General features: G+C 29.0%; 3 protein-coding genes and 1 long non-coding RNA gene across 9 annotated transcripts in view; 1 reads left to right on the top strand and 3 right to left on the bottom strand.

Moving 5' to 3' along the window:
* Spri (Src homology 2 domain-containing protein sprint) overlaps positions 1-2,259 on the bottom strand; it is a 323,123-nt gene extending 320,864 nt beyond the window's left edge. For all 3 annotated transcript variants that reach the window (XM_083092813.1, XM_083092806.1, XM_083092807.1), the window contains exon 1: positions 2,028-2,259. The gene's annotated coding sequence lies outside the window, so the exon portion shown is untranslated. The remainder of the gene's footprint in view (positions 1-2,027) is intronic.
* Positions 2,260-3,859: 1,600 nt separating this feature from the next.
* Positions 3,860-4,858, bottom strand: LOC145967971 (uncharacterized). Its single transcript, XR_014437626.1, has 2 exons — positions 4,008-4,858; positions 3,860-3,925 (listed from the first exon to the last, which is right to left on the bottom strand). It is a non-coding gene; the product is annotated as an uncharacterized LOC145967971 (long non-coding RNA).
* Ide (Insulin degrading metalloproteinase) lies at positions 4,128-16,256 on the top strand. 3 transcript variants are annotated; one of them, XM_083093115.1, is made up of 14 exons: positions 4,128-4,273; positions 5,283-5,482; positions 5,648-6,148; positions 7,633-7,835; positions 8,965-9,213; positions 9,746-10,138; positions 10,445-10,554; positions 10,630-10,774; positions 10,930-11,040; positions 11,112-11,232; positions 11,606-11,812; positions 12,200-12,492; positions 12,640-12,849; positions 12,960-16,256. In XM_083093115.1, the coding sequence occupies exons 1-14, from the start codon at positions 4,206-4,208 to the stop codon at positions 13,206-13,208; spliced, it is 3,060 nt and encodes a 1,019-aa protein (XP_082949241.1). In that variant the 5' UTR covers positions 4,128-4,205; the 3' UTR covers positions 13,209-16,256. The 3 variants fall into 3 exon arrangements, with proteins under 3 accessions (XP_082949241.1, XP_082949242.1, XP_082949243.1); XM_083093116.1 differs by lacking the exon at positions 4,128-4,273 and adding an exon at positions 4,326-4,864; XM_083093117.1 differs by lacking the exon at positions 4,128-4,273 and adding an exon at positions 4,326-4,617.
* LOC145967969 (uncharacterized) lies at positions 15,954-22,303 on the bottom strand. Of its 2 annotated transcripts, none has more exons than XM_083093114.1 (6): positions 22,170-22,303; positions 18,488-21,424; positions 18,306-18,419; positions 17,696-17,846; positions 17,310-17,513; positions 15,954-16,197 (listed from the first exon to the last, which is right to left on the bottom strand). In XM_083093114.1, the coding sequence occupies exons 2-6, from the start codon at positions 21,407-21,409 to the stop codon at positions 16,142-16,144; spliced, it is 3,447 nt and encodes a 1,148-aa protein (XP_082949240.1). In that variant the 5' UTR covers positions 21,410-21,424; positions 22,170-22,303; the 3' UTR covers positions 15,954-16,141. The 2 variants fall into 2 exon arrangements, with proteins under 2 accessions (XP_082949240.1, XP_082949239.1); XM_083093113.1 differs by having other exon boundaries at positions 22,083-22,170.
* Positions 22,304-25,011: the final 2,708 nt, after the last annotated feature.

A 25,011-nucleotide genomic window follows, 5' to 3' on the forward strand; every position in this document is an offset into this window, starting at 1 on the left:
CCATTTAAAAAAATTGAAGTGACCTTCACGTGACCTTCAAATGACTCTTCCAGGTCAAACCAATGGTACCCTCTTATGGCCCCCTCGAAACCAAACAATTTTTGTCTGAAACATTTTTCTCTAAAATGCTTAGTTTTTGAAAGAAAAGGGGTGTACGGGTGGTCTAGGACACCCTGTATATATATATATATAACTTTTTTCTTCAATAAAAAGTTTCAATTATTTGAAATAATATTTATAAATCATATTATACATGCATGTTACCGATTATATAAATTTTTATCTTTTTTTTTTTACTTATAGTACTTTAGTCAATTTCTATTCATATTTTTAATATTTTTTATTCTTTAGATGTCTTTATTTTGTCCATTTTTCCCTACAAATGTCGAAAGAATCTTTAATATCTTCTTTTTACAACGACATTAGATTTAATTACTTATTTTATTATGCTGAAATAATTATGCATTTACATGTAACTGTGTTTATAAGAAATACAGAATATTTTATACATTACGAGGGAATACACATTTTCAGATAAAAAAACATCAACTTATAACATCACTCATATATATATATATATATATATATATATATATATATATATATATATATATATACAGGGTGTTCGGAAATTCAATCGACAAATTTTCAGAGATTGTCGGGGGCACCATAAGAATCATTTTTTACAAATGAACCTGGGGTCGGAAACGTGTCATTACATCGCTACGGCATACGGAGTGTTCGAAAGAGTCGGTACCTCGAAATATCACAAAAAATAGGTTTTACAAAAAATTGTTTCAAACAAAAGTTGTAGGGTATAAAAAGGTCTATTTACTGGCGCCATGTGTTTGACCTTGGATGGCGTCGCCAAGGTCACGATAAGGCCACCTTGAATTTTTGAAATAGAACCCTCCACTTTTTATTGCATATTAGAAATCAGAAATAAAATACTTTATTTTCTAGATAATGATTTCAATCGGATACGTGCTTTAACAACAGTGCACAACAATACTGTTTGGAGTACAAACTCAAGTCTACAAAAAAATGAAGGTTTTTATTTGCTCGAATGTCTGTAATAAAAAATGGCCCAAAATATCATACGCGTCGGTCAGTTATAAAAGTAGATCCACCATCATTTACCACTTCTACCTTCATTCGCGGATAATAATACGATAGCTACAGTCGTCGACTTATCAGGAAAAACTTTATAACTTCAATAACTTCGAAACGGCTTACTTAAAGTTGGTAAAATTAGTGCTTTGAAAAAGTCTCGAGAAGGGCTACAAGAATATGCAATAAAAAGTGGAGGGTTCCATTTCAAAAATTCAAGGTGGCCTTGTCGTGACCTTGACGACGCCATCCAAGGTCAAACACATGGCGCCAGTAAATAGACCTTTTTACACCCTACAACTTTTGTTTGAAACAATTTTTTGTAAAACTTCTATTTTTTGTGATATTTCGAGGTATCCCGACTCTTTCGAACACTCCGTATGCCGTAGCGATGTAATGACACGTTTCCGAGCCCAGGTTTATTTGCAAAAAATGATTCTTATGGTGCCCCCGACAATCTCTGAAAATTTGTCGATTGAATTTCCGAACACCCTGTATACAGGGTGAGTCTGATAAAACGTCCACATATTTTTCTCGAAAACGGTAAGAGATAGGTAGAAGACATCCATTATGAAAATTGTAGGATAAGTAGGGGCACATACTTTGATGACCTTGAATAACCTTGAATGTCCGTTTTTCACATCAAGATTAAAAAAATTTTTTTTTTAAATGGAAAGGGGTACTTTGTAGTCACTCTGTCGATAGTACTCAATGAGCTTAATAACTTTTATATCAGAGTTTTTTTCGAAAATTCAACCGTTGTCAAGGTATCGACAAAATATAAAAAATATTAGTTAAAAAATATTGGATACGTTTAAGAAACGTATATAAAACGACCGTGTGCTACCTGGGATGTTACTTCAAATCCATCATTTGATTCGGAGCATAAATTAAAAAAAGATGATAAACGTACTCACTTGCGTGGTATGCAATCACGACTCACAATCACTTTCTCCCGCGAAGAGATCCGGAAGAAAAAATCTTCAACGGAGCGCCCACGTGTCTAATATAAGCTGCTACTCCACTTTTGCCAAGACTCCAAAATACGTTTGAAACACACGATACAACACAACACAAATGCACTACACTATTAACAGATGTGGCTCCTTATCGGCATCGAAATATACACAAAACAAAAAAGAAAAAAAACGGCGATAACACACAACACCTGTTGAGTGATCATCACAGACTGAGGAGACCCACTAAAATTTGTCATAGCAAACATCTCGCAAGAATCGCGTTCGACGTGCCATCTCGCGCCAATTGTCCGATATGTATGTTGCAGTAGTGAAAAATAAACTATTACAGGAACCAGAAAGAAACTAGTAATTTATTTTATTTTCAATTATATTATAAAACAATATTATAATGTATAATATAATGTATAATATTATATTACATTATAATATTATTAATATATATTATATTAATAATTATATTATATTAATATATTTTATATATTTTGTGTGTGTGTGTGTGTGTGTGTGTGTGTGTGTGTACACACATATTATATTATATCATATATTATATAATATATTAATATTATTTTGTAATAAATAATTACTGCTCTCTGCACTTTGATATTTAATTTATAATAATAATTAATATATTATATATAATAAAAAAATATATATTATATAAATATACTAATAATTAATATATGTAATAATAGTATAATAATTAATATGTAATTTATATTTATAATAATTTATATAATTAAATTTATATAATTTATATAATATATATATATATATATATATATATATATATATATGCATATAGAGCTGCATATTTACGAAAAATGGAAAAAATCCATGTAAATATATGATGCAACTAATTTTACGTAAACAATTCGTAACAAATGTAAACATAATTTTGAAATCTATGGCACAATTCTAATGCAAATCTTTATATTGTCGATAATAAAATAATGATTTGGTAGAATAAAAAAAAACATTCGTAGTTATTATTCCTGAACTGAAATGTGACATATCTATGGATTTTAATAAAACGGTGACTGAATAAGTTAAAATACTTAGAAGATGATTTATAAAATGATTCACATAATTCAATTATCTCCGATGCAAGCGAATTAAACGGTTGATAATATCAACAGTCTTCAATTATCTCCAAGTTCTCCTGATAGCCAGAAAAATTTAAAAAAATCTAAGAGCAGGATTGTGTCGAAAATTTGAAAATTATGTTTATATTAATAGTTTACATATTATTTACATAATGTTTGCACGGACTTTTTTATATGTAAGCATGTAAACTATATAAACTATCATATAAGGCTGCGTTCCGATATTCACTGCCAGTACTGAAAATCTACAGTTTATGTCACGTACATTATAGATATAGATGTACAATACTGGCAGTGAATATCGGAACGCAGCCTGAATTAATAAACGTCAGAATGCAAATAAATAATAAACGTTTATGATTTAATGTTATTGTAATATTAATATGTATATATACATATATATAACATAATAATATATAATATTTATTTTGTTTTCATCGATGCAAAATCTAATTCGTTGAATTCTCTTTTATTGGTTTTTCTGTGATATAAAATATTAAAATTATGTCATTATGTATAAAATTATGTATAAAACATAAAAATAAACTATCAAAATATGTACAAAATATAAAAATGAAATATCTTCTATAAGGCATAGATTACTCATTGTTGACTAACAAAAGCTATCAGTCCAATGTTATAATACAAAAATCTGTGCACACGTACATCTGTAATATTTTTTTCTTCAATAATATTGAAAAATCGCGCGCGAAGTCATCTTCATAATTAAATCTATAAATATATTTACGTGAAACACAATATTAACAATATTAACAATAATTATATTAAATTTATAAATACACAATAATTATACATTTCACACCTATTGCGTCCTCGCAATATTATCTTTAATATTGTCACTTGGGAAAATTTTTCGCGCCAGACATTTTCCGAATTCAAATCCCTGAGCCCGTCTCGATAACTTCAAAACGCATACGTAACCAATCCAATAGTGTATAGTCGATTCTCTTCTCTGTTCTCCTAGCAATTCGCTCTTGCAAATTTAGCGCAAATGTTTGCCACGCACGCGTTAAAAACGCGCATCCTATTTGTATCCATGCGATCTTTTCCACTTTTCAGGTATTTTTATATATGTGTGTATATGTGTATACATTTCAGGCGCGACTTGTCACTTGTCATCCTGCGTTAGATACACTTGCGTATTCGGTCTATAAACGCCTGTCATACCTGATACAAGTGTGTTCGCGATGTCATCGCTCGAAGCGCGAGATCGATAAGTTGTGCGATTAATTTTTTTTCTCGCCGATTTCCACGGCCGGCACTTTCGTGATAATATCAGAGATCATCGTGGTATTTCAGTTCTTTTGTCTCGAGCTTCGTGACGTGTTCGCTGGATTCTAACCTCGAGGGCATCCTTTTTAGACGTTTTTCTTTCTTTTTCTTTTTGGTGGAGGATCTTGGTTGTATGAATCAATTTTTTTACCATTTATTTTTGTAACTCACGCGAGAAATACCACATTCCCCGAATAATATTCCTGCAAAATAGCCACGTGTTTGAGTCAGTAAAGTTCGGCTGTGCTGAGGAAAAAATAACGGTATAAATTCAGTTGTGTATCATTGTGTATTCTGCGCGAAGTTTCCTTGATATTTCACGATGACCTCGTTTCATCAAAATGACAAGATCTCGCTTGCAGAGAGTTGTAACTGCAAGTAAGAATTAGTTAATAATTCATTCGTTGCAACTGTACATTATCCAGGGCGATAACATAAACTGTTCACTAGAGTTATATATAATGTCTTGGATATCTTCTTTTTTTCCACATCATTTGCAAATTTTGATAATAGTTCAATTTTTTATTTACTTTCCTGTATAAGATATGATAAAATCATTACAAGTTTTGTCCTGTTACAGAAGAAAGAAAAGACTACGTAGAAAAAAGACCTGTACAAAACTGATCCCAATATTACAGTTTTAATTATGCAGTGTCAACATTTATGTCTAGATTTAATTGAAACTATTAAATATTAAATACAAAATCAATATTTGATATTGACAATTTTTGTTAACATAACTTTTTATAAATCATAGTTTTAAAATCTTTATATTTTCTTCATCATATGTTTACAGAAATCAAATTCTGGAGTCCACAGCTGCAGTGATTAATATGTCAACTCACAAATGTATGGAAAAGCGATACGACGACATAATAAAATCACAAAATGATGATAGATTGTACAGAGGTTTAGTACTTGCTAATAAAATGAAAGTGCTTTTAATAAGTGATTCAACAACTGATAAAAGTGCTGTTGCACTAGATGTCAATATAGGTAATTTTAATCATATTATTTACAATTAAAGGGAAATTTTTTAATTTCTGTGTGTACATATTTAGAAATATCACAGATTAATAAACATATATTGTTATATAAATATCTCAAATCGATATAAAAATCTATTTTTGATAATAAAATCTGTTTGTTCATTATATATAGGCTACATGTGTGATCCAGATGATCTCCCTGGGTTAGCACACTTTTGTGAACATATGTTATTTTTGGGAACAGAGAAATATCCTCAGCCAAATGATTACAATATGTATTTATCGCAGAATGGCGGTGCGAGCAATGCATCGACGCATTTAGATCACACCACATATTACTTTGATGTAACACCGGAAAAATTAGAAGGTGCATTAGACCGTTTCGCCCAGTTTTTCATAGCGCCACTGTTCACGGAGACTTTGACTGAATTGGAGCTGAACGCCATAAATTCGGAACACGAAAAAAACTTGGCAACTGACAACTGGCGATTTGATCAATTGGACAAATCATCTGCGAGCTCTAATCATCCGTTTTCAAAATTCGGAACGGGCAATAGAGAGACATTAGAAATAATACCAAAGCAAAAGGGAATCAATGTTAGGGATAGACTACTTGAATTTCATGAAAAATATTATTCTGCAAATATCATGTCACTATGCATTCTTGGCAAAGGTAAGGCAATAATTTACATATAAAGATCTGATTATTAAAATATTTTGACACATTTCGCATAATTTTACACATTTGAAAATTTAAGTTTTGGTATATTATATATGAAATGTGAATAATGAAAATCAGGATATATACTCCCAGGAAAATTCAGCAAAACTAAAATTCTCAGGGATTTTCGCCGGAAAGTCAAGGAATTTTCATGGAACTTTAGAATTCACGAAATTTTTTATATCATAAGCAAGGAACTGAACTTTTTGCATTAAGTGAAACCGCGAATTTCATCCAAATATGACAGGCTGAAGTTGTATTTCTGTTTTTATGCATATCAACATCTTTTGAGCAAGATTTTATGCTGCGACAAAACGCGAAATCGCTCTCAAATCACGAAATTTCGTTTTTTGCTTGATTTTCATATTATTTCGTCCATTTGAGCACATATTTAACAATAAATGCAGAAGGCCTCAGCATTAAACATAATATAGTCCATGACAGCGATTCGTTCTCCTTGCAAGAGGCCTCACGAAACGAATCGTCGCACACTGTACAAACTGAAACGAACTGTAAGCGTTGCCTTGTAAAATAATCGCTATCTCTCTCGACTCATATTTTTGTATTCGGATTTTAGAAACAAAAAATTTATTTTAGTTCTTAATTTTAATTTTGTTCAATGATAGGGGAGAAATTTAATAATCTATTTCCATTTCTTCTAGTTTAAGATGTTAAATTCAAAGAAATCCTACTTTTTATTTTTCCTAGTTGTGTTATTATTAATAAAAATCATTATAAAAAAATGTGTGAAGGCCATTTCTCCTCTTCTTTATACCATAAAACATATCTATGCACTACAGTTATGAGTAACAGGAGTCGATAATTCGTTTCAACTAGAATTTAAGTCAAAATAATGGAAAATCGGGTAAAACGCAATAAAACGCAAAATTTTGGAATCAAATCGCGAAAAACAGTCAACATAAAACGCGAAAAGTTCAGTTCCCTGATCATAAGTTGTGAACAATCTGTTAATGTGTTATTACTGAAACTTAACCAGCACAAACATATATTATTCAATACATCAATATATATTTAAAAAAATATATTTAATGAAAAATATGAAATTTTTTAGATTTAAAATATATTAAAATGTTTTATTTATATTAGATAAACTTCACGCACAATAAATAAGCTTAAAATTGTATTTATTAATACCTTAATTTTATCTGGAATTTTGAGCAAAAATACCTTGAAAATCGTAGAATTCTCAGGGAATTTATTTACAAGATTTGAGTATACACCCTGAAAATGAAAAAATATTCATCATAAAATTATTGATAATTTTCTCTTGCTTTTTATTTTCAGTTAAAAAGTAGTCAGAAAGTATAAAATTTTTATTTCAATATCTCTGATTAAAATTGGATTTTTCTTTCTGAACAAATTCAATAATTTTCATTTATTAACGTTTATTATATGTTAACAAATTTTATGTTTAGAGAGCTTAAACGAACTTGAAAACATGGTAGTAGATCTCTTTAATGAAGTGCGAAACAAAAAAGTCAAAGTTCCAATATGGCCTGAACATCCATTTAAGGATGAGCACTTTCGCACTAAATGGTACGTTGTACCAATAAAAGATTTGAGGAACATGGACATTACATTTCCTTTGCCTGATTTGCAACAATATTATAAGTCCTCGGTAATATAACTCTTTTTGGTTTTATATATGTGTATAATCTCTAACATTTATAATATATTATAATATATTATAATATATTATTATAATATAATAAATGTTACACACACACATACATACAAAGTGTATCAAAAGCTAAGGTCAATCAATTAGAAAGTGAAAGAGAAGTTTGAGTAGAATATATAATGCTGATAAACATTTTTGTTTTCATTATGATTTAATATAGTTACGAATACAGTACTTTAAATGGATACAAAAAGCATTGAAACCTCTTAATATTTTGAAAAGAAAATATCATTAAAATATTTTGGAAAGTTCAAGATAAGCTACAAGAATATATGTAATAAAAAATTTGGATTCCTATTTAAAAATTTCGAGATGATCTTTGCTTGAGAACGCTATTCAAGATCATACTAATTTTATTACACAACGTCTTAAAATTTTATAACTTTTGTATGGAACATTTTTTTCGAAAATTATTTTGTATTTTTTCGAAATATTCTGTATAAAGCACTGTACTTATTAAACCATAACGAAAAAAGTTTATTAGCATTACATACTCTACTCAAGATCCTCTTACACCTCCTAATTGGTTGACCTTATCTTTTGATATATCCTATATATGAAAGTTATATGTATGTGTAACAAATTTCTCATAATATAAAACTTATAACTTTTTCATGATAGATTTCCAAATGAATTTAAAGTTTACTTGTTAAAAATAAACTTTAAATTCTCTCTCAATTTAAAGTTTCTATAATCAATTTAAAGTTTCTATAATTTCTCTAAAAAAGCCATTTGTTTAATTCCTTTTTAAATAGATTTTATATTTTGATGAAATTTTAATTTTTGAAGATTAGTTTAAAAAATATATAACATGTTAAGAAAGATAAATAAAATGGTGACACTAAATTATATATCTCAAAATTAAACAAAAAATTGACTTCATAAATTCTGTCTCACACATTTATCATCATAATTATAGGATTGTAAGTTATGAAATATTTACTATGAATTACAAAATTCTTAATAACTATTGATGTTACATATGCATATAATTTTTTTTACACAATATATTTTTTACATTTATATCATATTAATAATATATCTTATTATTTATTTGTTGATATAGCCTGCACATTATATTTCTCATCTGCTCGGACACGAAGGTGAAGGCTCATTATTATCAGCTTTGAAAGCCAAAGGTTGGTGTAACTCCCTGGTGTCTGGAAAACGGTTAGGTGCCAGAGGCTTCAATTTTTTCAGTGTCGTTGTCGATCTAACTGAAGAAGGAATTAAGCATGTTGATGATATTATTACACTGATGTTTCAGTATATCAGTATGCTTAAGAAAAAAGGCCCAATTGAATGGATCTACAATGTAATTGATGAAATGAAATTATAACTTAGTAGAAAGTATTTAACAAATCGTAGTACAACCTTGCGAGAAATATGTTCATAAAAGAAACGATATAGAGTAAACTTTCAAATGGTTACATAATTTTTGGAAAAAAATATTTTGTTAATTAAAACAGATTTTTTTTATATACATTCATAAATGATATATATAATAATTTATATGAAATAGTTACATGTGTGTAAAACAAAAAATATTAATACTTTATATGAAAAAGCTATTTATATAAAAAAATGATAGTTCCATCTAAACAGAAAACCTTTAGATTTTGAAAGTCATGATTTAGAAAAACATGTTTATTACAATTATATTTGTCCTTTTCCTAGATATAAAAAAGCTCAACATTTTCAAGTAATTACAATTTTTTTCTTTTTCTCACGAAAAATCATATATTCTTGATCAGCGATTGTACCGCGATTCATCACCTCCTGTATTTTAATTTCATACAGTACACTTTAACATCAAATATATATGTAACGTGATTTTATATTTGCAGGAATATAGAGATATCGCGAATATGAATTTTCGTTTTAAGGAAAAGTCTTCACCTCGTAATTACGTGAATTCTATAGTACAAGCGCTGCAGGAATATCCCATGAATGAAGTTTTATGCGCAGAATATACTTTCCCCAAATGGCGACCAAACATTATCAATCAGATAATGGAGTATTTGACACCGCAAAATATCAGAGTTCATGTGGTTGGAAAAATATATGAAAATATAGCTGACGAGACTGAAAACTGGTATGGCACTAAATATAAAAAAGAAAAGATACCAACAGACATAATTAACATGTGGGAAAACGTTAGCGATAATTCGGATTTGCAATTGCCTCCCAAAAACGAATTTATATCGACAAAGTTTGACATCAAGCCTCATGAAGCTAACGTAATTAAAATCCATTTTTTTTTATAATATTAATTCTTGAGCATTCCTTGCTGATATCTAATGTGAAATTTTCATAAAACATTCATAGGTGTAAAATTAAGTATTAATATATAAGATAATTAATATATGATAATTAAAAAATGAAGGCAGTTTTTATGTGTATATACATAACTTTAATAAATCAATATAATAATTGAAATGCTGAGTATACATCCTATATTAACATTGACATCAGCTAGTGCTTAAGAATTAATTTGGTTGGATATTTGTATATCATTACATGCATTAAGTATTAAAATTTTGTAGGTAGAAAAATTTCCTATAATTATAGAGGATACACCATTTATAAGACTTTGGTTTAAAAAAGATGATGAATTTCTTGTACCGAAATGTAGGATGATCTTCGATTTTGTCAGGTATTATATAAGCTATTAAATGTATAACCGTGCATAATGTAATGAATTTTATGATTTTTTTCTTTAATCTTATAGTCCACTTGCATATATGGATCCCATTAGTTGCAATTTAAGTAATATGTTTGTCCAGCTATTTCGTGACTCTCTGAATGAGTATGCATATGCTGCTGATTTAGCTGGTTTACAATGGGAAGTTAGTAATAGCAAATATGGAATAACAGTGAGTACATTTATAATAACAATAATAATATTGTAAAATATTGTGTAAACTTTATTCTGTCCGCATATACAATAATATCTATATCAAATATCAAATCGTCTATAAATCATTGAAAATTATTCATACTCAAAGTAAAAGATTAATTGCTTTTTTAGCTTGCTATTGGTGGTTACGATGATAAGCAACGCGTATTGTTAGAAAAAATCATGGACAGAATGATAAACTTTAAGATTGATTCAAAGAGATTTGAAATCCTAAAGGAAAATGTATGTACAATAAAATTTATAATGTGTTTTTAAAATTAAACTGCAGTGTACTTATGTAGCATGGCTTACAGTATATCAGGGGCTTGAAAAATTTCGCCGCTGAACAACCATATCAACATGCAGTCTACTATCTCGCAGTTCTGTTAGCAGAGCAAGTCTGGGTCAAGGATGAATTATTGGAAACAACTACTTGTAAGTTTGTACAAAAGAGAGAAAATTCATAAAATGATTTTAAAATATTTTTTTTCATTTTTTTACCTTTTTTTCTTTTTATTTTTTTCTTTTTTTCTTTCTCTCTCTCTCTTTCTCTCTTTTTTCTTTTCTTTTCTTCAAATTTCATTAAAACTTACTTCAAATACAACATTTATATAATTAAATATTTGAGTTCTCCAATTTTTAACTTATACTATAATTCTATTTATAACAATTAAATAATATGTATTTAAATATTTGTTATTTTATATATATATATATATAAATTTTTTTTTAAGTTCTAATGATCTAGTATGAAATATATGTTTTAAAATTTTCATACTGTTAAAATTTTCATGTTTATATTATACAGATCTAACTGTCGATAGACTCCAACAATTTATACCACAACTTCTCAGTAAAGTGCACGTAGAATGCTTAATACATGGTAACGTGACTATAACAGAGGCTATAGATGCAGTTAGATTAATCGAATCCAAATTAACAAGTTCAGTGCCTCATATAACGCCATTATTGCATAGACAATTAATATTGTATCGTGAAATTAGGCTAGAAGATGGTAAGCATATAATATAATTTAATCTCATGATGATAATTTATGATAATTTAAAAATTAATATGCTTAAAGATAAAGAGAAAAGAAGGAAGAAAATATTAATTTGTTAAAGAAGAGTATTATATAAACAGTTAAATATAAAAATTTTATTGTTTTTCTTTTATTGATTCTTGACTAATAAACACATTATTTAATGAAAAAGACTAAAATATAAAATAAAAACATCAATTTATACTTTTAATCCTTGTGAAAATAGATAGAAAATTTAAATTTTATTTATTACTGCGAGATCATTTTATACACAAGTTTTATCCTAGAAATATAAGATGCTAATAATCATTAATGTGACACCATTTACTTTTAATATTACATGATATGTAATCATTATAGGTTGTCATTTTTTATTTGAAGCAGAAAATAAATTGCATAAAAGTTCATGTACAGAGATATACTATCAAACTGGTTTGCAATCAACAGAGTCAAATATGCTCTTAGAGCTTTTAGCACAAATTATTTTGGAACCTTGTTTCAATATTTTAAGAACTAAGGAACAATTAGGCTACATTGTATTTAGCGGTGTGCGTAGAACGAATGGAGCACAAGGCTTGCGAATCATAGTTCAAAGTGACAAACATCCGCAATATGTTGAAAAACGAATTGATTTATTTATGGATGCTATGTGGGTGAGTATAATAACACTTGTGAAATTATATAATAATAATATACATCACATATTATACAAAATTTTTCTTTTATGAACCTTCCTTTATGACAGAAAAGATTTTATCTTTATTGAAATATTATTTATGATATATAATTATATATTGTAGGATCACATATCTACAATGCCAGAAGAGCAATTTGAAAAATACAAAAGAGCTCTGGCTACGATACGTCTCGAGAAACCAAAAATGTTGAGCTCTCTATGTGGTATGTTCTGGAACGAGATTGTAAGCCAACAATACAATTTTGATCGAACAAATATCGAAGTAGCTTATTTGAAGACTATAACGCAGCAGCAAATACTTGATTTTTATAAGGTTTCATATCTTGTATTATACTTTATTTCATTTTATATGTAAAATATCATATTTGGAGAAAAAAGTTCGAAGAACTAAAAAATTGATAATATATTTCATTAATCTTTTAGGAAATATATAGTGAAGCACGACATAAATTATCAGTACACGTGATATCCACGGCAACAGATGGCACATCAATAGAAGAAAATATATCTGATTCAAATAACAAAATTAAAAACATTACTGACACACCAGCCAATCAAGAAGTTAAAAAAATTGATGATATTTTAGCCTTTAAAATTAGTCAATCTCTGTATCCTCTATTAAAACCATTCAAGGAATTTCCCAGAAAGGGCATACGTTCTTCTAAATTATAAATAAATAATAAATATGATATGATAATTTTAACACGAATTAAATAGGTGAACTTGTTTCATGCATAATGCATAATATTTATTTATATTGATCAAGAAATAAATCAACGCGTTTTAATTAAATTAATAATAAAATAAAAAAATAATAAAATTAATGCATGCATAATAATATTTGTTTCACTAGCTCACTGAATTTATCACAATGTAAATGTATTCATATGTATATACAATTTATTATTGAAAATTAATCTTTCATTTTTAATTATGTAATTGAAATTTTGTAGATTAAATTTATGTAATGTGAAAACATGATCGAAAATTTTTTATTACAAAACTTAATATACTTGTTGTTTGAGGATTATAGATTATCATTTTTAGTGAAATCAAAATAATAAATATTAAAAAATATTCAGATTATAAATTGTCATTTTTAGTGAAATCAAAATAAAATGTATTAAAAAATTTCCTTCATTAATACATGTGACTTTTAATTTACTCTAGCTAAAATATTAAAATTTTGAAAATTATTAAACGCAGTAACGAATTAAAAAATTTTTAAATGCCCTGATAAAATTTTCAGTTTTGTTATTGTGAAAGAGAAGTTTTCAAAGATTCAGATTTTTGGTCCAAACAAAAATTCAATATTTATCATAAAAAATTATTAATTAGATTTGTAAAATTGGCTATTTTACAAAATTGATAAATATGCATAATATTGAAAATCATCAATTTAGTATAAAAATGAGTGCAAATTTAATATATCTAAAATATTTATTTCTTCTGAAGACATATTCTTTAATAGGGAAGATATATGTATATCAGGTAATAAATCATTTAAAAAATATTTAAACAAATATAAAGAAAGCTTATAGCATACATATTTTGATTTGAAGGTGCATTTGTGAATTCATACAAATTATTAAGTAGCTGTAATCGTAAAAAATTCATCTTCCGATGCTTAAATATGCGACAAAAACGATTAAGTGTAAAATCAAATCATTTATTTAAAACTTGGAATTATTAACTGTATATGTGTGTGTGTGTGTGTGTACGCGCGCGTATGTGTGTACATTACTAACTTTGAATCCCATATATATATATATATATATATATATATATATATATATATATATATATACAGGGTATATCTGAAATGATGCACTAAACTTTAGGAGCGTATTCTAGAGATCAAAATAAGACTTTTTTTTCCTATAAACATGGGTCCGCAAATGAACCTCCCTCCGAGCTAGAAGCCCCTAAAGTTTAGGGAAAAAATTAAAAATTGGCTGTATTTAAAAAAAAAAAGGTTTTGACGTTACCTATCACCCTCTTTTGAGAGATAAATAAATTTGCGTTGCGGGTGTTTGGTCAATTTCACACATTTTCGAATTTTAATTCGGAGGGGGGGTTCATTTGCGGACCCATGTTCATAAGAAAAAAGTCTTATTTTGACCTCTAGAATACGCTCCTAAAGTTTAGTGCATCATTTCAGATACACCCTCTGTGTGTGTGTGTGTGTATGTATGTATTTATATATATATACAGGGTGTCCCAAGTAACTATGATGAACTTTCAAGGTCAATTTTAAGATTGACAGAGGCACTTTCAGAAAAAACATTTGATACAAGTTTCTTATTTTTTTTATGTACAATTCGAATCTGTAATAAAAAGTACTATGTTCCCCTAAAAAAATTCAACCCGATCCGGATGGCGTATTTCCGGTCGGAATCAAAAATTGAAAATATCACCATTTGATAGAGCGTACCTGATTTATTTAAAAATTGTTCGCGATTTTTGATAAAAGCCATTTATTTTCATTTTAAAAGGGGTGTACGCGTGGTCTGGGACACCCTGTATGTGTGTGTGTGTGTGTGTCATATATATATAAGATTCATTTATAATGAAAAATATTCTGTCACATATTTTGATGTACTTTGTACATGTAAAGATGTTGTGTTTACACATATATAAATAAGACCTTTAGGATTTCTCTCCAATTTATTTCTAATAGCTAATGTTACAATAGCATAAGTAAATAAATCTTTTGTATATAAATTATTTTATCTTATTTACACATATTTATATTATATTAAACAATATAAAAATTACGTATTAAATATATTGCAAATACACACACACACACACACACACATATATATATATATATATATATATATATATATATGTACAGGGTAGCTTACGTAGTGTTACAAATCAATAACTATAAAAATATTTGTCAAATCAAAAAATAGTTCATGAGAAAGTTTCATGTACTCAAGAAGCCTCGTTAACTACATAAACATAAAGTAGTCTTCGCGACTTTATGTTTAAATAGTTAACGACCACATTACGTTTAAGGGAGATGGAGATAATTTCATAATTTCAAATGGAACCCCCTATAAAATGTTATATATTTGGATTCTACGGGAAAAACAAGTAAATTTTATCTGAAACATTTATTTGAAAAATGCTTCTATCAAAACTTATAAGCATTTAAAACTTAAAGTAGAATGTATTGAAATTAAATTAAATTAAAAATTTTATATTTTTGTTCTTTTACGTTATTAAATGTTCGAACTGGTGCTCATTAATATATCTAAACACTTATTAATTCTTCCTTTTTTAAAAACTTCTCCTTTTCGAGATATTCGCGTTAAACTGGTCCACCCTGTGTGCGCGCGCGTGTGTGTGTGTGTGTGTGTAAAATTGATAAACAATATACAAAAAATATACAGTATTAAAACTCGGTTATTGCAGTAAATTATGCATTTTAATAACGTACAGTAATATTATCAACATTTCATTATATTATCAGTATATTATAAAAATCTTTTACTTCCTGACTTGAATATTCAAACATTCAATATATTTTTTTCTATTATAGTAAAAAATCATTTTTTAATCACTTTTCTTAAAAATAGTCTTAATTTTTAGTCTTAATTCTTTAATTTTGCTCGTCTTTTTTTAGTCGTGCATTGTTCAGTTTCAAAATCTGTAAAAATATACCAATACCATTTATATTGACTCAATAAAAAAAGGTTATTAATTTAATTAATATAAGTTTATTATATATATATATATAAAGTAGAGAAGATAATTTTAAATATGAGAGCAATATCTCTCTCTCTATATATACAGGGTGACCCATTTTAACTTAGGCAGCCAAATAACTCGAAAAATAAGCAAGATAGAGAAAAATGTTTTAGACAAAAGTTGTATGGTTTCGAGGGGGCCATAAGATGGTATCATTGGTTTGACCTTGAAGAGTCATTTGAAGGTCACGTGAAGGTCACTTCAATTTTTTTAAATGGAATACCCTATATATTTTTGTACATTCTTGTAGCTTATTTTGAGAGCTTTCCAAAACACTATAATTAAGTACCTTTCCGTTAAGTACTTTTTTGAGTTATGAGGCTTGAAATAATTTCTTAATTTTACATAAACCGTAAAATATCTTGTAAAATATTCATTTTTCGATTACCTTACCTTAATAGTTTTATGTACAAAATAATGAGAGGAATCAATTGGTGTAAAGAAAACACATAGTTGTTTTTAAGAAAAAATATGGAATTGTTAATTGCAAATTACATATTTTTTCTTCGAAACAACTATGTGTTTTCTTTACACCAATTGATTCCTCTCATTATTTTGTACATAAAACTATTAAGGTAAGGTAATCGAAAAATGAATATTTTACAAGATATTTTACGGTTTATGTAAAATTAAGAAATTATTTCAAGCCTCATAACTCAAAAAGTACTTAACGAAAATGTACTTAATTATAGTGTTTTGGAAAGCTCTCGAGATGAGCTACAAGAATGTACAAAAATATATAGGATGTTCCATTTAAAAAAATTGAAGTGACCTTCACGTGACCTTCAAATGACTCTTCAAGGTCAAACCAATGATACCATCTTATGGCCCCCTCGAAACCATACAACTTTTGTCTAAAACATTTTTCTCTATCTTGCTTATTTTTCGAGTTATTTGGCTGCCTAAGTTAAAATGGGTCACCCTGTATATATGTTTATGTACTTCACTATATATATTGATACTTCGATCGATTAGAACATTATCTGTGTCTACTAATAACAACTGATTTACCTGTGATACTTGCACTTCGTTTGCGCTTGTTGCATTCAACTTCCAACATTTTTAAATTTGTTTCATTTGTTTGTTGATCATTTATTTTTGAGGATTCTGATTCGGAAGAAATAATAGTATCGTAAGAATTTGACACATTTGATTTCCTCGAATAATATGGCAATCTTTCTTGTACAGTAATAGTGCTGATGTCTTTAATATTCACTAAAAAATAAAATCAATTATAGGAGTTTCTCAAATAATTCAATAAAAATATTATACCCAAAAATGATTCAATTTTTAAGTAGATTTCATTTTTCTATATATTAAAAAAAAGCTTATAATTTTGTTTGATGAAGTAAATAACATAAATGTTTTTCATCAATAAAAAGAGAAGATCAATTTACCTGTCTTATAAGGTCTCTGTTGTTTTCCAGTAGCAAAGATGCAAGATACAGTACCAACATGTCTACGCACAATTCTGTATTTATTTTCTCCGAATTTTATTGTTTTTTCTTTTAATGATAGCAGTTGATCCTGCAGATTGCATTGTAAGGCCTGTAGGTAACGAATTAACTTTGATTAAAGAAATATTTACTTTATAACTTAATGTTTCCATTGGGCCGGGTCTACTATAGATGTAGTAAGCTTTTAAGTCGTAAGAAATCGATCCATCATATTCAATTATTCTTTTTACATTTAAAAATTGATTGACCAATTTTATGGCTTCAAACTTACATCTACTGTAGATCCGATCTTATCAGAAAACAAATTCAGATTTATTGCTCAATTAGAGACTAATTAGTAACGAATTTCTTATCCTAATTATTCAAGTTTGCTTTTTCTATATTGACAGGAAGTTAATAATAAAATCAAAGTGTGTAGCAAATTGTACAAGTATTCCTATCAATGCAATATGTTAATTGCATTGATAGGAATACTTGTATACAATTTGCTACAACACTAATATTTCCTTTATCTCTTAGTATATATTGGTTTCAAAAAATAATTACTTACCTTATTTGGAACATTCAAAATAAAAGCTTCGTCATCTTCAGAAAGATCTGCCAGTGTAAAACCAGCTGGTATCGTTTCGACAAGTAATTTTTCGTCCTTGACTAGTTGTTGTAACTGAAAAGATAATAATCAAATGATACTTATTCAAAAAAGAGAATTAAAAAAGAAAGAAAGTTATTTACATTATATGGTCTATAATGGCAGGAGATATCAAGATGCACATTTGAACATTTCGTCGATTCTTTGTTTTGTTCATGCCTAGGTTTACATCTAATTCCAAGTTCGCTGGTATATTTGCTCATTCTGTCTTCGTTTTGATTACTTTTATCGCAAAAGTTCTCTTTATCTAATAAACCAGTTTTATTTCTTGAAGAAATTTGATTTCTAGATTCTTCAACGCATGAAGCATTATCTTCGGAAGCTCTCAACTGAAAACTTTCAACATCTCCTATACTTCCATTCTGATTATCGTCATTGTTAAGTACATTTCCAGAATATTGTATTTCTTTTAATGAATTTTTGCTTGCAGCAGATTTAGATGAATTATTATTTTCATTTGTACAGCTTGTTAGTAATGCAGTTTCATCAGTTTGCTTTCTCATTTCTTTTTTTACATTTGGTGAATCTTCTTTTTCTTTTGTAGGAATTGTTGCGGCTTCTTTGCTGTGCATACTACTGTCTTTGCTGCATGAAATATCTGTGTTGATTTTTTCACAATTAGTTACATCATCCTCAAATGTATCTTTATTACAACAGCTTATATCCGAATCGTCATTATGCTTTTTCGATGTTTCAATGATTATATATTCGTCTTCGCTCTGACTAGAATCACTGCTCATAACTAAGTTTAATCTTTTTTGCTGCTGGAGTCGTTTATTTTCAAGTGACATATAATTCGCATTATCCTCCTCATTGTCAGTATCCGATGTTATCGGTATATTATTATCAGTTTCTTTTGCTTTCGATATTTCTTCTTGGGAATTGATATCATTTTTTTCAATACTGATATTATTATCTTGCTTATTTATTATCGTATACTTTTTGTCGATAATTTCACTACAAGTAATTTTAAGTAACGATTGCTGCTTTTGAATATTGCAGGAATCTTGTAGCTTCGCAGAATGTGTCTTATCTTGATGATTAATTGAATAAATTTCTGTATTCTTATCTATCTGGTTTGATTGAAGGACCCCTGCTATTTCTTTTTCAAAAGGCTCGTCTTGTTCTTTTGAATTATTGTCGCAAGATTTTAAATGTACATTCTTTGCATGATCCTTCTTAGAAAATAACAATTGTTGCTTTTGAATATTACACGAATCTTTTGATTCTGTAGAATGTTCCTTTTTATCAGAATGAAGAAATTCATTTAATAACTCATTCTTATCTCCATGTTTTGTCAGATTAATTTCTATATCTTTATCAACCTCATTTAATTGAAGGGAATTTATTACTTTTCCTTTAGAAAATTCTTTTTCCTTATTCTGTTTTTCTAAAATTTTACAAGATTTTGAGTGTACATTCTTTGTATTATTTTCTTTTGGAGATGATTGCTGCTTTTCAATATTTTCTACTGCTTTCATTTTATTTTCCTGATCTGTTAATAAAACTTCTTGATTAATGTCCTTAATTGGGTTCAATTGGGAAAAATTTTTCTCTTCTTTACAAAATTTCTCTTTTTGTTTCTCTAAAATGTTATTTATATCGTTTGAATTCTTCGAAGCTATTGTTTGAATATTAGCAATCTTTTCAAATTGTTGAGGGGAAAGCATCTCTGTAATATCTGAATTTGTTGAATTTTTTATATCACTTTGTTCAATTTTGTCAAATTTATCTTGCGAGTTTTTATCAAATTCAGAACCTTTTTGCTGATTCAGTGATGAAATATTCGGCGATGAATTTTTAAATATATTGGTGCGTGTTTTCTTTGGAGTACTGTGCCAAGTAGAACTTGTAATAGGTACAAATAATTGATCATCATTTAAATTATCCTCTTTGTTTTTATCCTTTTTAATATCTTTATCATTGTTCATCAAATCATCTTCTTCTAGCACAGGCATCAAGTTTCTTCTAACATTTTTTAATAATTTAGATTTCTGACTTTCATATGTGTTGCTATAATTTTTTGAATTTATCAGATTTTTGTTATCTGCTTCTGCTAATTTTATTTTGCTATGGTTATTTCCTAATTTAATAACAGTACTTATTTCATTATCAGAGTCTTTGATATTTTCTAAACTAATTGATTTACATGAAGAAGCCTGATATTTTGATGAAGAATCTGATGCATTTTGTGAATCTAATTCAGTATTTGATTTACTTGTCACTGCATTTTGCTCTTTATAATTCTCTATCTCACTTTCATCTGATGTTATTTTGAATATTGCACTGTCTTGAGAACTTGAAAATTCACTTATCACCATACTGGAATCTATGCAACTTTCATTCATATTTTTACTTATAGATTTTGTTATACTAGATGTACTAATTTGAGAATCAAATTGTTGAGAAAGAGATTGATTATTAGCTTGAGCCTTTAAATAATCATTATTATTCTTGAAAGTGTTTTCCTCATTATTTATGCATGATTGATTATTAGACAAGTGTGATATGTCTTTGTTTTTCTTTGTGACTTTCTGCCAGCTTATATTAATATGTTTTTTAGATACACTAGTGTCACATTTTGCTTGTGATAATTTCTCCTTTGGAATGCTTCCTTTTGTATTCTTGGAATTGATCTTTTCCTTAGATTTGGCGTTTGTTTGCTTTTTAAAATCTTCTTCAGTGGAAATATATGTTTCAGAATCATCGACTGAGTCTTTGTTCTCTACCAAAGATCTACTTATAACATTACAGTCAGTGTCGGATAAATTGTCAGAAATATCATTGTCAGTATCCTCAACCAAGCTCTGTATGATATTAGTCTTTAATTTTACATAGTGCTCGTAATCTTTCACACCATATTTTTTTATTTTGACATTGAGTGTTTTTGTTCTTTTTAGTATTTTTGACGATGATGCAAATTTATGCATCAATGAATTGTCAATCATCCTATGTTTGACAAAATTATCCTTAACATTCCAACCAATAGATTCCTCAGAAAACATGATTTTATTTGGTATCTATAAAATAAATATGAATATTAAATAAAAGATACAAATAAATTATACAAATATTAAAATTTATTTATATCTAAGTAAAAAATGACAAATGAGAATATAAAATATAGAATGTTCACTAATGTGGGATAAAATTATTTTAGTGCATATCTTAAAGTAAAAAGAAATACAAAAATCATAGTTAAAAGCATTGTTACAATCAATGTATTGAAAAGAAAAAGAATAATAATGTTAAAATGCTTAAATTTAAAATGCTCAAAATGCACGTATTAATGTCTAATGTCATTAAATTGCACGAGAAATCCAAGCATATAAAGTTTTTTGCAACTACAATAATAAGCAAACAACACAGGATCATCCATAGAGATGTTAATAAGTGTATTCTTTATTCTTTAGAAAATATAAGTTTTATGAAAACAATTAACTAATTATAGTTTTTAAATAAGAGCATTTTCTCTCAAAAAACAAAAAATCAAAAGGCACATGCCTTTGTGTTATCGTTAATCTTAGACCGATATTACATTAGTCGATGACAAATTTTTTATATTGACTGGCCTCAAAGTAGGAAATTTTTAAAGACTCAAAATTTCTATCCTGCAGCCAATCAATATACTTAAAAAATTTATCAAATGTAAAATATCAATTTTACACAATACTTAACCATTCACTATTCTTTTGATAATATCAAATTTTAACGACTTTCAATATCATATTCCCATTCTGCATTATATACATTTAAAGTACATACCCAGATAAAACTCCATCAAAATATAACGAGAAAGTTTAAATTTTGTACTAAATAATCGGATTTGAAGTTCCAACTTGTTATACATTTTCCCAAAAGGTAGAGGGAATAATGTTGGTACTAATGAAAATTTCTAGCCAACGTAATTTTAATTTCTGCAGCACTGCCAATACTGAAAATCTATAGCCAATATCCAATAGGAGAGTTTATTTTATATAAAACAAACTCTCCTATTGGATATCAGACGTTGTAAGTCGAAACTTGAACACGAGATTGGCCGCATTCAGCAGACTCAACAGTTGGGCAACATTACTAGATTTTCTGATGTAATTCGACGCTGATTGGTTGGACCTGAAAGTAGAAACCAATCATATTTGATTGCTACTTAGCGGTTGAGTCCGCTGAATGCGGCCATTTGTTCTTTTTAGCAGAAATGACGCCAGAGGATCTATTAAGGCCATCACACCATAGAGCTTATATCATGAAGTAAGAGAGAAGGAGATCGAACTTGATAGCGCGCGAGTAGAGAAAATGGTCCCGATTTGTGGCACCTAATTGAGAGGGAGTCCGCTGAAAAGAATAGTTTCTCATGGATGGACGCCATTTGCAATTATTAACCTTACCCGGCCAGCCCGACTAATGCCCGATTTCATCAACCGCGTTAAACTTTAATCTTAGTTCAACTCACTCTTTGTCTCTTTCTAAAGGAAGAATTAAAAAGAGATAAAGAGTGAGTTAAACTAAGATTAAAGTTAAACGCGGTTGGTGAAATCGGGCATAAGGCTGTGTTCCACTTAACGATCGCAACGCTCGCAGAATCATCTTATCCTTGTTGTTCGCTAAAAGTTAAACAAAGACACATCATGTTTACGAGTGCCGCGATCATTAAGTGGAACGCAGCCTAAAGCAGTGTCAGTGACAGTGTCATTGCGTCAATAGTTGCACCATCTGCCATATGAAAAATATCTTCTCGAAGAATGTTATCTTTCTGAAAATGTAATTCACAGATGCGACTTTTTTTGCTGAACTCATTGATGCCTCTTGCAGCAATTCCATTATCACATCAATTATTAAATATTTTTTCCGTGCAAGCTGTAAAAAGGCTTTTCTTCCTTGAAGAATCTTTCTTTCCTCCTTTGGTGGTGCATCCGCGTATCCAACATGCCATTTTTATCATGAAAAATACATAAAGCCACAGGTAAACAATTGAGATAAAGTCGAACTGGCCGGGTAAGGTTAATAATTGCAAATGGCGCCCAACCATAAGAAACTATTCTTTTCAGCGGATTCCCTCTCAATTAGGTGCCACTTTTCGGGACCACTTTTGTTTCATGGAGTTCGATCTCCTTCTCTCTTACTTCATGGCTTATATACTGGAGGGGTAATGGGACCCGCAAAAGTGTGTCCAAGAAGTGAGACAGAAAGCTATAGGTCTGTCTCATTCTACACCTATTTCTCGAAATGCGCATGCGTAGCCAAAGTGCGCTTGTATTGTACTTGGCTGTGTACGTACATAGAACTTTCGTCTCCATGTGTCGAGTTTGGTAAGAGTTCATGTTTATAGCGATCAAAATCCATGATTATGGCCGGTATTCATAGTCCGATCTTATATTTAAGATGGTCTTAAGTCTGGTCCGAGGTTGACTTAAGACCTCATTCAACCAATCAAATGGCTGCGTAGCATTTCAAGCTCGAACTTAAGACGATCTCAAATATAAGATCGGACTATGAATACCGGCCTATGAGCATGCGTCAACAGCTTAACGCATGCGCATAGCGAACGAAAGATTGAGTATACCTATCCTTATCGCACAGATATTAGACACACTTTCGGCTTCGAAAAGGCATACGTTATTCCCTCTCCAGGTATATAAGCTCTATGCATCACACACAAAATTGCATAGCTGCATATGCATAGCATAAGACCATATGGATCAATGAGCATCGAGTATTAAGTCGCCATATTGACTTACATAACATAATATTCGATGCTCATTGGTCCATATGGTCTTATGTTATGCATATGCAGCTATGCAATTTTGTGTGTGATGGCCTTAAGGTTTGAAAATGTTAAGCGTCGTCTACAATGAGATTTTAAGGAGACTTAAGGCGTAAGACTTAAGAAATTGACCAATCACAGTCAAGTATTAAGAGAATACTCGACTGTGATTGGTCAATTTCTTAAATCTTACGCCTTAAGTCTCCTTAAAATCTCATTGTAGATGACGCATTATACGGCTATTTCATTGACTGAACAGAATCTTAAAGCCGGGTCTACATTGGTCGTATCGTAAGGTTGTAAGGTCGTAGTCGTAAGAAATTAACCAATCACAGTTGATTATTCTCCTGAACTACAACTGGGATTGGTCAATTTTTTATGACTACGACCTTACAACCTTACGATACGACCAATGTAGACCCGGCTTAAGACGACCTAAGACCAGACTATATTCTAGGGACTCTAGTTTGAAGGACCGTAAAGGTGGAAGCACATAAAATTACAGGAGCCATAAGCAGAATGCAGAAGTCATAGCGCATGCGCTATGATTCTGAATTCTGCCTATAGGCCATCACACACAAAATTGCATAGCTGCATATGCATAACATAAGACCATATAGACCAATGAGCATGAGTATTAAGTCGCCATATTGACTTACATAACATAATACTCGATGCTCATTGGTCCATATGGTCTTATGTTATGCATATGCAGCTATGCAATTTTGTGTGTGATGGCCTTATGGCTTGTGGATTTTCAATCTACATAAAAATACATAATGCATAGCCACGGGTATAACTCACTGTAGCCGGTTCTAAAACGCGTTATCAAAAAGAAATAATTAA

Source organism: Camponotus vicinus, unplaced genomic scaffold (genome assembly GCF_025532165.1).
Source record: "Camponotus vicinus isolate PSW18456_S1 unplaced genomic scaffold, iyCamVici1.0 SCAF_3, whole genome shotgun sequence".
Classification (NCBI taxonomy): Eukaryota; Metazoa; Arthropoda; class Insecta; order Hymenoptera; family Formicidae; genus Camponotus; species Camponotus vicinus.

What these genes read in the sequence shown, in the direction of transcription:
- LOC145967969 (XM_083093113.1), bottom strand. An exon ending in GCCATTATAGACCATATAAT is followed by an intron (nt 18,420 to 18,487) that starts GTAAATAACTTT and finishes TTATCTTTTCAG; the next exon opens with TTACAACAACTAGTCAAGGA. An exon ending in ACGAAGTGCAAGTATCACAG is followed by an intron (nt 16,198 to 17,309) that starts GTAAATCAGTTG and finishes ATATTTTTACAG; the next exon opens with ATTTTGAAACTGAACAATGC.
- Ide (XM_083093115.1), top strand. Translation starts at nt 4,206, where the DNA reads ATGTTTGCCACGCACGCGTTAAAAACGCGCATCCTATTTGTATCCATG. An exon ending in TTGAAATCCTAAAGGAAAAT is followed by an intron (nt 11,041 to 11,111) that starts GTATGTACAATA and finishes CATGGCTTACAG; the next exon opens with TATATCAGGGGCTTGAAAAA. An exon ending in ATTATTGGAAACAACTACTT is followed by an intron (nt 11,233 to 11,605) that starts GTAAGTTTGTAC and finishes TATATTATACAG; the next exon opens with ATCTAACTGTCGATAGACTC.